Source organism: Zonotrichia leucophrys, chromosome 1, assembly GCF_028769735.1.
Source record: "Zonotrichia leucophrys gambelii isolate GWCS_2022_RI chromosome 1, RI_Zleu_2.0, whole genome shotgun sequence".
Classification (NCBI taxonomy): domain Eukaryota; kingdom Metazoa; phylum Chordata; class Aves; order Passeriformes; family Passerellidae; genus Zonotrichia; species Zonotrichia leucophrys.
In genome coordinates this window covers 16329523-16342579 of record NC_088169.1, presented here as the reverse complement: position 1 = coordinate 16342579, position 13057 = coordinate 16329523, and the positions used below count along the sequence as shown (strand labels likewise).

Below are 13057 nucleotides of genomic sequence, written 5' to 3'. Positions count from 1 at the left end.
GATTTGTAATCTTGAATCCAGAGGATCCAGAAACACCAACTAATTGCAGGAGAAGCCAGCTCAATCCAATCCAAAAGAATGACAGAGCTCAATATGGAGCCTTTGAACTCCAACAAGAATAGAAGGGTGAAATTGAACTGTATTTCTTAATTAAAATTCTTCAGATTACAAAAGGATTTGAAAAACAAACAGCTGTGATATAGCATGTTTTGACAAACATTTCAGAACTGTGTCAATAAGAAAATGGTGATTAAATAACATTTCCATTCATTATTATTATTAAACAATCGGATTTTTGGCCTCCATTTACCTTGCTGTTTTTCTAAGTTAAGAACTCAATATTCACTGCAAAAAGTCACATAGAACAAACAACAATGTCTATTTGCAAAAGTAATGCAAACACAGCTGAAGAGTTTAATAGCCTCTTCAACACTTTTTTTCATCCTCAGAGAGATTTAAAATATTTACCAACCCCTTTTTAGAACTGTTTACCATTTTCCAAACCCCACCTATGTACCCATGGACAGGCCTACAAGGACTATGACTACTTTGTCAGCAATACCAGGAGCACATAATGGTTTCTGGTAAATATGTTACTTGCATGCCCCAAAAGGATTAATATTTACTGTAAAGGGGCTCTGTTCCTTAGGTAACCAGCTGATGCAATAAGACCAGTAACAGCACATCTGTAGCAAAATTCAGGCTTCTGTGCATGTTAGGTGATGAAGAACATCTAATAAGATTGAACAGCTTTGTAGCTGGTTGTCAAGGCTTTATCCTGCCTTTGATGTCACTGACAGAGCATAAACTTTCACAGCAAGTACTTGAATATTTTTAAAGCATTTTTTCTTCAGATTAACTGCTCTGAAATAAATATTGGTCTTCTCTAATAAGCGCACAAGGGGAAATTTGGTATCTTTTTCCAGTTTTACAAGAAATAAACAGGAGGTAAAAACTGTAAATCCATTGCCCAGGTCAGCATGCTCTAGCCGAACCTCTTCTGGACAAATTTCTTTCACTAGGAGTACCCAAGTTTCACTGTTGTTAACATTAAAGCACAGAAAATTGAGTAAACAGAGCTTAGAACAAAATTAAGCCCTGATATTAAAGTCCAGTAATTCCCTAGTCTTGTATATTGTGATCACAATAGTTAGCATGTGTTGTGCTCTTCTTGAAAACACAAGAAATGCACAACTAAAACCTAATGTTCCACTTTAGCATAGAAATAGAAAATCTAAAAATCACTGCTTTCCCAGACTTGACTCAAGTCTGCCTTCTGTAAAATAGATTATTTATTAATATTTATATAAAGAGGTGTTAGGTACTGATTGAAAAAAGTGTAATTAAAGAAGAAATACAATGAACAAAGCAGGACACTGCTTAAAATGGAACATCGTGCAGATTAACATCTCTGGTCATCAAAGGATGAACCTGTACACACCAAATACAACATTAGGAGATTTTTACAAAGGACCAAGCTCTAAATAAACATTGTACTAAAGAACTTAAATTGAAAGATCTCTCTCTCTTATACAGAAAAAAACATTGCTAAAATAATTAAATACAACAAAATTCAGCACATGACAAGCATGCACTCATGTAACAGGATATAATTAAACAATAATCAGTTTAGGTATACTTATATTAGACCCTGTTTTTCACTGCAGCAGACTTTAATGCCCATTGGATGATACATAACCCATACACCAATTATAATAATTTACAAATTTAGGAAGTTCTCAGCTTTTAAATCCCAAAAAAGAGGGAGCAAACAAAGAAAAACACCCAAAAAACCTGAACGATCACATAAGCTCCAAGCAAGTTCTCTGAAGTCAGTATGAAAACATTCTGTTGGATAATATGCAGAACCTGTTATGCTTGACCAAGACAGATTTTCATTTCTTATTTCAGACCCCACACTTTGTCAGGTCTGCATGCCTGACAGCTCATAATTTGTTTCAAGGTGCCCTGAAATAGATTTGTGGTGTTATCAACAGAGTAGAGTAGAAGAGATTACCTTAAACCCTTAAGGCTTAGCACTGACTTCTATTTTTTTAAACCAATCTCAACTCTGTAAGCTTCCCCGTGTTCCCCAGCCCCCATTTAAAGCCACATTAGAACAAATCACAAAAACCCATGTCATAAAGGACTGCTGGAGGTCATCTAATAGCATCCCCCTCCCACAGCAGGTCCATGGCCCAGCACTAGATCATGGCAGGCCTGGCTGAATCTATTAAACCTCCAAGGATGGAGATGCCACAGCCTCTCTGAACAGGGAAATCTGAAATACTGTATATGATGATGCACAGGCATGAGAAGAAAGGCAGAAAATGTTCTCTTTATGGATTACCTTGGTGCACGCGGTGAGATTTGCAAAGTATATCCCCTGAATATGAAGTTTTATAAGCCAGAGCAGAATCTCAGTAGGCTGCTACAAAAATGACCCTACCAGGTCATTTAAAATGACCCTACCAGAGTCATTTACTGCTCCTTGGTGCTTACAGGCCACCTTGCACTGAAATACAAATGTCCCTCATGATATCACACAAACAAGTCAACTTTGGGAATGAAACAATTTTGAAATAGGCATTTTTCAATGGTGCTCTTCAACACACAATCTGTTAAACTTTTCACATCTGGAAGAAGACATGTCCTACCTTAAAGAAGTTTGCATACACACTCAGTGAAAACATAAGCTACTTTCCATATTTTTCTGGGGTTTAGGGGGCACAGTTTATAGAATCACTACTCACAATCTGAAAATTCTTTCAAAATATAGTTTTAATGGTCAATGAGGTAAGAAAAAAGAGTACTACTACAATTTATTTAGAAACTATATTAGAAAACCCCAAAGGTCTTGAAAAGTGTTTCATAAATCTACTTTTTTTTTTCTTACTGGTTTCTTTGTTAGCACATTTTAGTTCTCTTACTGCAACTGTTACCTTGTGAGAACTTGCAGAGAAATCAAACAGAGAAAATGAATCTACATTATCTGAATATGGCAGCAGCAGAAACTACTGCCAGTTAAGAAAGATCTGCAAGTTACTTCCAAACACTAGGGCAATTATGAAAATATCCTAGTGCTCAATAAAACACTGCCAAGTCTCCCCAAGCACAATGCTAGGAATTAAAAGGAAATGATCAAGGAATAAAAATTAAAAACAAAAATCATGATGACTTTTACAAATACCCAGCACATTAATTGTCAGTACTGTTCACAGTATTAAACTTTATATAAAAAGGAAACTGAAATATTAGGATTAGGGGAAAAAATTCAAATTGAGGGAATTATCAATGACACAGAATCATTTCTGGATGAAGAAATCTCCAACAAACTAAGGTTTTTCTGACAGAAATGGCTACATAGGAATTCTTTTTCTTTAAACAAAGTTGTCCTGCTGGCTTTATAGCCTCTAATCACTTCCTCAGAATTTGTGCCAATGTTCTGCTGCCAGTTTGGTTTTGCCTGACAGCAAAACCAAATCCTCCAGAAACTGCTGGCTGATTCACTTTCCAATTTGCCAGCTTGCTCACTGCAGTTCTGCCATGTGGTTTATCTGTCTGCTGAAGAACCACACTTCTTCAATTACAGAAGCAATCTTCTCACTTCCCTGGTCTACCCAAGCCTCTTGCATCTGTCTCCCTGTCTTATCCAACTGTCCACTCCTCCTTTACCTCCCTGAATTATTGTGTAGGGCAACAAACTCCTATCACAGCATCGCACCTGGAATAACACCTGGAACACACAGTAAAAAAATAAAAGTGGGTTTTTTCACCGTCTCTTTGATATCATAGCTTCTTTCTTGCTCTCCAAATCCATCCCCTTGATGGTGAATCTTTCTCTACACTCTAGTCTTTATAAAGAGACCTAGTTTTAAATATTCCTAAACAAAAAAACCCAAACTTCCTGCTCCAGAGACTGGTTTTACCAGCTTTAAAGAACTGGCATGGTTACAGAGCCAGAACTACACTCAGTGAACCAGGCCTTTGCCCAACAAAGTCAGCAGGAACAATGTGTGTTTCACTGGGACAAGAATTAGCTCACTCTGTTGGTAACAGGTAGTGTATTCTTTTTTTCTCAGCTTTTTGTTCACATCTTCCTCGGTATGGTTTGCTTCAATGTAGCTAGATGGAGAAGACTATATATGACAAAAACCTCTTTTATTAATGGAAAGTATTTTCTCAAGGGAATAAACATTTGCTTTCCTTTTCATTTCATGTCTTAATGACAGCAAGAACATTTTAAAAAGATCTTAATTATTAAGAAATATGAGAACTTATTTTAATTAGAGTTAGAATTAGTTAGTAATTTTTAAGTTAAGATACATTTCACTGAGGATGTAATTTGCTTGTAGAATCTTCAATATTTGAAACAGTGAATGAGGAAAACAAGACCCTAAATTAGGCTTTGACAAGAACTAAATTTGCAAGCCTCCAAACAGATATGACAAAGAAAAAAACTAGCTTTTTTCCCTCCTTCATATACACCCCAGGTACTTCATGAAAGCCAGGCATGTAAAAGGAGGAGGCCTACAACATGTTTTTTTACTAAATTTGAGTAATCACAGAACAGAACATTTTAAATACCCTAGTGCTTAACAATGGGAACAATTTTCAGTGGCTACTATTATTCACAATTACTAGCATTATTCACAATTACTAGTGATTTTCTACTTGCACCCTATTACACCCTTCACTTGTTAATTGCCTTCTTTCATTATGGTACTGGAATATGTTGCTTGTTAAAACACAGCATGCTGAGTTAAATAATAGTGACTGCAGCTGTCCTCATCTTTAATATAAAGGAAGATAGAAGTGCTCTGGAAAGAGACTAAAATTTTCACAGTTCTGGCCTCATGCCAGGACTGGGTTTGGTTTTAAAGTCTACTCTGTTTTGAACAGAATTTGGCATACCCTTGGGCCTCTTTGCAAGTTTCCAGAACATTATAACTCCAGCTCTGGTAAATAAGACCAATTAGAAAATTTAATTGGTCTTAAGCACTCCTTACACAGTGCCTGCCTCCCAGGCAAGGTGTACCATGGACTGAAACAAACAGCCATCCACATCTGGAACACCCAGCCCTCAATTGCACAGCATCTTACTTCATACTGCAGCTGTGAATAAAAATATTGAAAATGCTCATGTTGCACATTTGGACTGAACTTATACCTAAAGATGTCTAAATTAAGATACAATTAGACTTACATCTCAGCTAGGAGGCAACAAGGAACAATGTCTTAAACCAGCCTGTCTGTGTACAGAGGGGAGCAGTGTCTGCTCTGTTCCTATGTTACAACCAAATTATTCACCTTAAGACACTGGAGAAGCAACAGCCCTTTGCTCCATCACCCTAGGACAGTGATGTATCCAGATTGCCCAGGCTTGGAAACAAGCACAAGCCTGCCTTTGCAAACATCCATTGTTAGCCTCTGATAACAGACATGAGAGATGACAAATCCAGGATGCTCTCAGGCAGCCAGAGAGGAAAACAGCAGTCTAAGAGAGGGGCTGTGCTTAAACACCGGCCACATGAATCAGGGCTCCAGAAATCAGCATGGAAGTGGCTGCCAGCCCTTCATATGACAGTGAGTGCCTTAGTACTTGTCTGCTCAGTTCCCATCAGTGAGGCCCAGGCTTGCTTTGCTCATGATCCAAGACAAGTCAGACCCAGGCTGCCTCTGAGGCAGAGGACATGCAGCTAGGCTGGAATGGCACAGAATCTAAAGTGAAACATTGCTGTCCCTTGCCTGAGCACTTATTAACCTGGACCACACGTAGCTGTGCTTCAGCTGGGTTTGTGCCCAGCTGCTGAAGCAGCAGAGCCCTGGGTGCCCAGAACCAGCCCTGCAGCCCCTCCTGCCGCAGTGCTGGCTCTGTGCAGCACCAGAGTAACTCTGACTTGACCATGCAAGTGACACTAATGGCCAAGAGAACTCAGTTACAGAGCCCAGGAGGAAATAAATTAATTACTCTCTCTGGATCACAGTTCTAGCACACTCTTTTATGAAATTAAGCACACATTAACATTCTGCAGGGTCAGATATTCTTCTGCTGCTAATTCTGTTCTGCATATGATGTATTGTTTTCCTGGTGGGCTCAATCAGCTGTACTTATCAACATTAATACTGTTCTGCATGTTGAAATTAATAGAATATGAACTGAAAATATAGTTATTTTTAAGAGAGCTTCTGACAGAAATAACTAAAAAAAATTTGGTTTTTAAATAGACAAAATTAGGGATTCAAAATTTTCATGCAAGTAAGATGCTAAATGCAACATTTTAGGGGTCATTTTGAACTAACTAGACTCAAAAAATATTCAACTCTCAGCTTTTGAGTTTTGTCCATTATTTTGTTTGAAGAAGTCAAAAACATCTGCAGAAGCTAAATTCTGCATTCTTCAATGAAAAACCAGTCATTTATTTCTGAAAAACCTTTTCTGTAGAAATGTTTAAATAGTTCCCAAAAGAAAACAAGGAGCGTCATGCTGCATGGGGCTAATAATCATTTTAATGAAAGCTGTTGACAGGCAAAGCAAGTTCATGAGCAATTAATTTTATCTTGTCTTACCAGGGTCTATTGGCATTGTCAAAACAGAAGAGTTAATGGCAGGAATTTCACATGCTGCTCAAAATACAAAGAATTTGAAGACCAACACAGTAAAGGAACTTGCCAATTTTTTTTTATGCATATCTAAATGAAAAAGTTTTAAAAATTTATTATATTAAGACATTACCTAAAGACAATACATGATTCTAGCATTATTCTTACTGGCAAATTTAAACATTTTGAGTCAAATCCCTGAAATAATTTTTAAAAGTTCTGAAAAATAGGGCTAAATCCATATGCAGTAATTTTATGAGCAACAGTTTAGTGTTTTCTCTTATGTCTGATTAAACTGTCAGACAGGACCATATTTACTATCTTTTTTCAGAAAATGCCATAGGAACTGCATTTCCAGATCTATTAATAAGTTCTTAATCTCTTTGATTTATGCCATGCTGATGTTGTCCAATGTTGAATTTTAGTAAGCTAATTCACAATCAGCTAGCTAATTTAGTTTAGCTTTAGCTAGCTAAGTCACAATCTTTAATATTATGTGGATTGCATCTAGCCAGTTACTTTTATTATTACATGTGATTTCATTTGCATAAGATCTATTTTCTCTGGCAATCTTAATGTAAATTCTTTAGAAATAGAGTAATTATTATACACAGGTACTACAAAAGTCTGTACCTAACTAGAAGAGTTCAATAATATTTCAGTGTTTCCTAAAGCAATGATATGCCTGCAGGTCCTGATGACCATCCAGCCTTCCAAGGAAACTTTATCATGAATGATATTCATGGATCAAGCAGTGCTTTTTACCTATTACTTTAATAAATCACTCATAACTCTATCAACTAAATATTTGAAGACATTCAGAATAATCAGTGATTCAGATTAAACAATCTCAGACTGACCAAGAACCCCTTGGTATCACTGGAGTCTTCTGCAGTTAGTCAAGTGGTCTTTGGAATAGATCCACCCTTTCCTAGTTGTTGACAAAATAATGGTTGTTGGAAAACAACAATTTCAAAAGTTACACACTGTCCTGGTGCACAGTAAGTATGGCATTAAGGAGAGATGACTGTGATGGATGTGTGCAGAAAGGGAAGAGAATTTGATATCATCTGCACTATAAATTTACATACAAGCCCCTATGGAACAGCACTAAAATGAACAACTTCAATCAATCAATCAATCAATCAATCAACCAATCACCCTCACCGATTCAATGCAAAAGCATAATGGAACTTGATGTTGTGTTGGTCAGCCAGGTCACAGGTAGGAAGCATTTCCAGTGTTTCTACCAGCTTCACCATAGCATCATAGTCCTGGCAGGAAATTGAAAAACAATAAAAAGGATTGAAGTAGAATAAACTGAAAGGAGGAAAGCATCACTAAGCTAAAACTTATCATGATCACATGTACTGTTATCACAGCTTCTCAGGGGACTGCTCCTAAGAGAAACAGCCAGGAAGGCTGTGTAGGAACACACAGTGATTTTTGTCTATCCATGGCAGTGCCTGTCCCTCCTTCACCACGATGCCCAAACTACTGAATCCCTGCAGCAAGTGTGATCAATTGCTCTCCCAGCTTTTTCAGGTCTTATTGAGATCTTCTGGTGAATGACACCTCACCAGGTCACCATGGACTCAACCACAGCTGTTCCGACATACATCAGTCACTTGTGCACTCGGGTTTCTCAGGGGTAACCCACATCTACAGTGCTGAAGAGGCCAGTTTACTGACATTTCAAAGGGCATTGTGTTACTGAATCTTTTTGTTCAAAACATGATTTGATACGAGTACATTTCTCAAGGGAGATCCCTCATGATCACCAGAGCCAATCCAAATGAAGCTGGATAAAGTGCTGTAAGGAAAATATGCATTTCAGAATGGAAGGTTTGGTAATGAAGGATTATCTGGTCACCCATTGCTCTCACAACCCATTTATACACAAGAAACAACCAAATTAGCTCCTGACGGGGAAAAAAAAATCTATAGAATGGTTGAAATTATATTTGAAAATGGATGTCAAACACACAGACTTTCAATTTGGAAAAATAGCTGCTTTAGCAAAAGCAAAACTTATTTAAAAAAAACTAAAAGAAGAAAAAAGGGTGCAGTTAGATTTCAAAAGCAAAATAATGTTTCATTGAATTATAGTTCTCAGTTTCTAAATATATTTAATTTTATGGGGGGAGGGAGGAAAGGTAGGGCAGAGGAGAGCAAGGCAACCATCTTTATTCAGTAGGGTTTTTTGCTTTTTTAAGTTAAAAATTACTAAAAGCAAAGGGAGAGACCTTGGGAAGTCACCTAATCTGAGTCTCTTGTTCACAGGAAAAATAAGTAAGAGTCTCTATCCCTTTAAACTGCCCAAAAGACAATCCAAACTTACACAACATAACAACTGCTCCCATTTAGTGTCAGCTTTGAATCACTGCTTAACAAACAAAGCAGCACAGGAGAACAAACAAGAGCCAAAACTGCACAGTAAAATAATTCACCTTAGTCTTTAGGCACATACCTGAATGTCTCTGTAGGAAAGAAGCAGGTTTATGACAATGTCAGAAGTCAGCACTTCAGTATTATCCATACGCAGCTTAATCCTGGCCAGCTCCTTAGCCAGTTCATCTCCTTGGTACTTCTCTCTAGCTTTTCTGATGTCATTTAGCAGTGTTTCTTTATAATAGGCACTAAGAAATAGAAGTTAGACATAGGGGAAGAAGACTGTTAGACATTTCTTATGAAACATGGCTATGCTTCTAATAAAAAGTATAATTTCTAATAAAAAGTATAATTTCGCAGAGTGGGGTTCACATCAAATGCTTCCCTATTTTTCAATAACTACTTACAAATATTCCACCTTGCCTCACCTCAGACTGTAGGGCTATGTATCAATAGGCTTATAACCAGGATCCTGAGGCAATTCTGCCAACACAGCAAAACTGGAGCATTTCTTTGCCCTATTACTGACCCTGACAGATGTGGCACTTTGTATTATAAAGACTGCATCTGAGATAATAAAGTGACACAGAGAAGAAACACCAGTGTGATGTAAAGAGGAGGTAAATTATTTTATCATGAAAGTTGGAAGGAAACTTTCCAACACAGATACTAAGCAAAAACAAGCCAACAAAAGTTGATTTAAAGTTGCAATCTCTTTGATGAACATAATACATAAGGTGGGCAGGATCTCTGTAAAAGCCTCCAGTAAGTTCATCTTATTTACACTAACATCAGTGCACAATCCAACATCAGCATTTTGTAAATTGAAAAATAATATATATATTGCCAGCATGACAAGTATGAATGGCCTCAACCAGCTACTTAGGGGTAAATTTATCCTGGAGCAGGCCATGGACTCTCTAGTTTGGAACTCAGCATGTCCCACCTGACAGGTACTCCAGTGCATACAAGCCCCTTCTTGTTTACAAATAAACCTTTCAAAGTATTAAACCTTGTTTAGCATAAGCAAAGAAAATTAAGTTCTCTGTTTCATACACATTATAATCAAAGCAACAAGGTCACAGTAAGCTCTACTGGCAAGCACAGCTTCATACATTTCTGTACAAGCACAGAAACAATGCCCCAGAGAGCGGGCGTGGAGTGCCAGGTGGGATCAGGACCACCCAATAACCCCCAAAGGCTTCAAACCCATTTCCAGAAAGATCTACAAGAACAGACTGCACATAGCTAATTTGCATACACAGTGAGAAACTGATCTCCAGTGTGGGGAAAACTTACTTAGAAAAAAAGAAAAATTCCCCAAAAATTTCAGGGTGCTTGCCTTGCATTTGCATCCCAGGATCATGAAAACCCCAGCAGGATTGACACTGGAGCCAGGATGGGTGATGTCTCTTTCTTCCCTCTTCTCTGCCCCTCTTTAATTTATCTCTCTCTTTCTCTCTTCCTTTTCACTCTATGCCCTTTATCCAAAACCCTCTGCTGTGCCCTACAGCAGGAGGTCAAGGACTAAAACACCAATTTCCATGCCAAGTGTGTAATTTACTAATAAAACTTTGCAAACTTTTGCAGACCGTCTGACTTTTGTCATTCCTTTCAACCATGGCATCTAGGAATCCTGGGTGCTCCCTTCCCCTTCAGGATAGGATGTCACAGGAGGGTCATCCATGGGATTGCAAGGATGGGGCCACAAAAGAATAGTAGTTTTTTTTAGACAAGCTTTTCACTTGGGTGGGATGGCAATGGGGAAACAAATCTGAGGGCCTTTGGCGCTACCTCATGCTTCAGACAGATGTTAGGACGATTAAAAACCAGAAACTCAGTCTCTGTGAGTGTTTTCCAAAACTACATACCAAACAGGAATAGTTGCAGAAAGTGAGCAACTGAGAAAGAAAGACCTCCTTCTCCAGCCCCAATTCTCAAAACTACAACAGTCCCTTGTAGAAATGGCTCAGCAGAATCATGTTTATTAAGTGGTACCAGAAGGTTAATATTTATAAACAAAAACAAATAATGAGAATTACAACTGAATGCCCATTGCTACCATGTATATATTTTACCTGATGACAGAAAAGGGCAGTTTCTGGCTTTGAAATCTATGAAGAATCTATGAGCTTAGTTCCTGTAAAACTTAAGCACTTTATCTTACCCATGGACTGCCTTTGCTTTCTGGAAAGTACTATAAATCAAATTTTAGCACAACATGGTTAGTTAACTGCAACAACTGCAGGCCAGTAATGTAAAAAGCAGCAAAACTGGCAGCTTCTTTTAACACTACATTAAGTGCAATGAAAAAAAATTGATAATCAATGCTACTAGAAATTCTGTTTTCATATTATTTTCATAATATCAAAAAGAGACTATCAAAGGTTCTGGAACTGTATGTGTTGTAACATTACCATGATGTAACATGGACATCCTTGAGAAGGCTGAGAAACTTGTCCACCAGTGGGACACAAAATGGCCCCAGGATATTGTCCCAGCTGGGCTGCATGTACTCAGAGGCTCTTCGTTGGGCATCACTTTCACAGCAAAAGTAGTCAGCACAAGGTGTGACAATGTATGGAATAAAATAATAATTGCCACTTGAAGCCTAAAATAAAAACAGAAAGAGTTTAGAAAACAAATGGAAATGGAAATATATTGAGTAAACACAGAATCTCCTGCTGACAGGAAAACCAGCTAGAGAGTGCTGGTGTGTAAAAAGTTTTAGTGCACTGTTTAACACAAGATTTGCAAGCATTAAATTCAAGGAAATATGGGTGGAAAAGTTACAAATATTAAAAAAGCTGATGAATAAGGGTCCAGGTCTGTAAAGTGACAATAGAACAAAACTGTTCAATTTTTCCTTTTAATGTAATGCACAGACCCTAGTAGGGTCTGACAGTTACCGGTTGATGTTCTGTTCCCAAATTTTTGGCTTCAGAGATGTATTTGCATCCTCTAAGCTCACCCTGTGCTAGGAAAGATTTGATGCTGAGCTCCCCACAATGAGAGAAACACAGAAATATAGACACTGGAAGGACTTTATAGAGATGTTTAATCCAGAGGAGCCTACAAAGCATCTGCTGCATGCTACCATCAAAAGCCTAACCAGCCAAACCCCAAAACTTTGAAATGTTTTGTAACAGACTTCGTAGGACTTAAAATTCTAGAAGTAAAATCCATAACATGAAGTTCTAGAAAAACTAAACATGCCACATACAATGTGTAAATACAAACAAGGTGCTGAAGTGGCTGAGGACACAAGAAATGGCCCTTCAGAGCCCAAAACCAGCAAGTTCAAGTTTTCAGTCCCTGAGCAAGACCCCAGAAATCAGACCACTGTGAAGGTTTCAACTGCTGGGAGAAGCACCTGTATCCTCTTCCAGCTATGACAATTCTTTGCTGTTTAAAAGGAAGGTGAACTTTGTATTTGGGAGTAACTAGATGGGAGCACTGAGGCAGAGGTCAACATGATTCACCTGCCAGGATAAACTACCACTGAGGTGGAGATATCTCAGCACTGAACATGCACAGCAAAATCACAGCCGTCCTTTTTTACATACTCCAAGCATGTAGAAATGCCATAGCCATTTATAGTCACCTTGAACAATGGGAGAAGGCTGAGATCATGAAAAGAATGAATATGAAGATGGCACATTTTTGAATGTAATAGTAAACTAGACAGCAAAAACAGATTGATCACAGGAAGTTAAAAAAGTAGGGCATACAGTTACTAAAATTACAGATAAAAAACCTGTATCAGTACATCCTGTTGATGATCTGAGCAAGGATTTTGAATTTTAAATTATTTCTAGCAGATAAAGACCAAGTCATGTTCCTTCCTTACAAACCCTAAGTTAATTTATCCCTGTTGTAACAATATGATTACCTGTTGGACTTTTATCTTTACTTCCCAACAAAAACCAGAAAAACTGCAACCCAAGCCACCAATATGCTAGCACAGTTTTGTCTCAGGTTTATTCAAATAAACAGTAAGTTCACTGCAACACAAAGGCTGCTTGTCTATAAAGTCTATTCTTAAATCTTGAACAGCAAATTA

At 37.8% G+C, this 13057-nt stretch overlaps 1 protein-coding gene across 2 annotated transcripts in view; it reads right to left on the bottom strand.

Moving 5' to 3' along the window:
* Positions 1 to 13057, bottom strand: part of MAP3K15 (mitogen-activated protein kinase kinase kinase 15) — an 81249-nt gene that overhangs the window by 31945 nt on the left and 36247 nt on the right. For both annotated transcript variants that reach the window (XM_064707148.1, XM_064707206.1), the window contains exons 4-6: positions 11412 to 11605; positions 9074 to 9242; positions 7771 to 7877 (exon numbers count right to left, since the gene is read on the bottom strand). In XM_064707148.1, coding sequence (XP_064563218.1) covers positions 7771 to 7877; positions 9074 to 9242; positions 11412 to 11605 — 470 coding nt within the window. The remainder of the gene's footprint in view (positions 1 to 7770; positions 7878 to 9073; positions 9243 to 11411; positions 11606 to 13057) is intronic.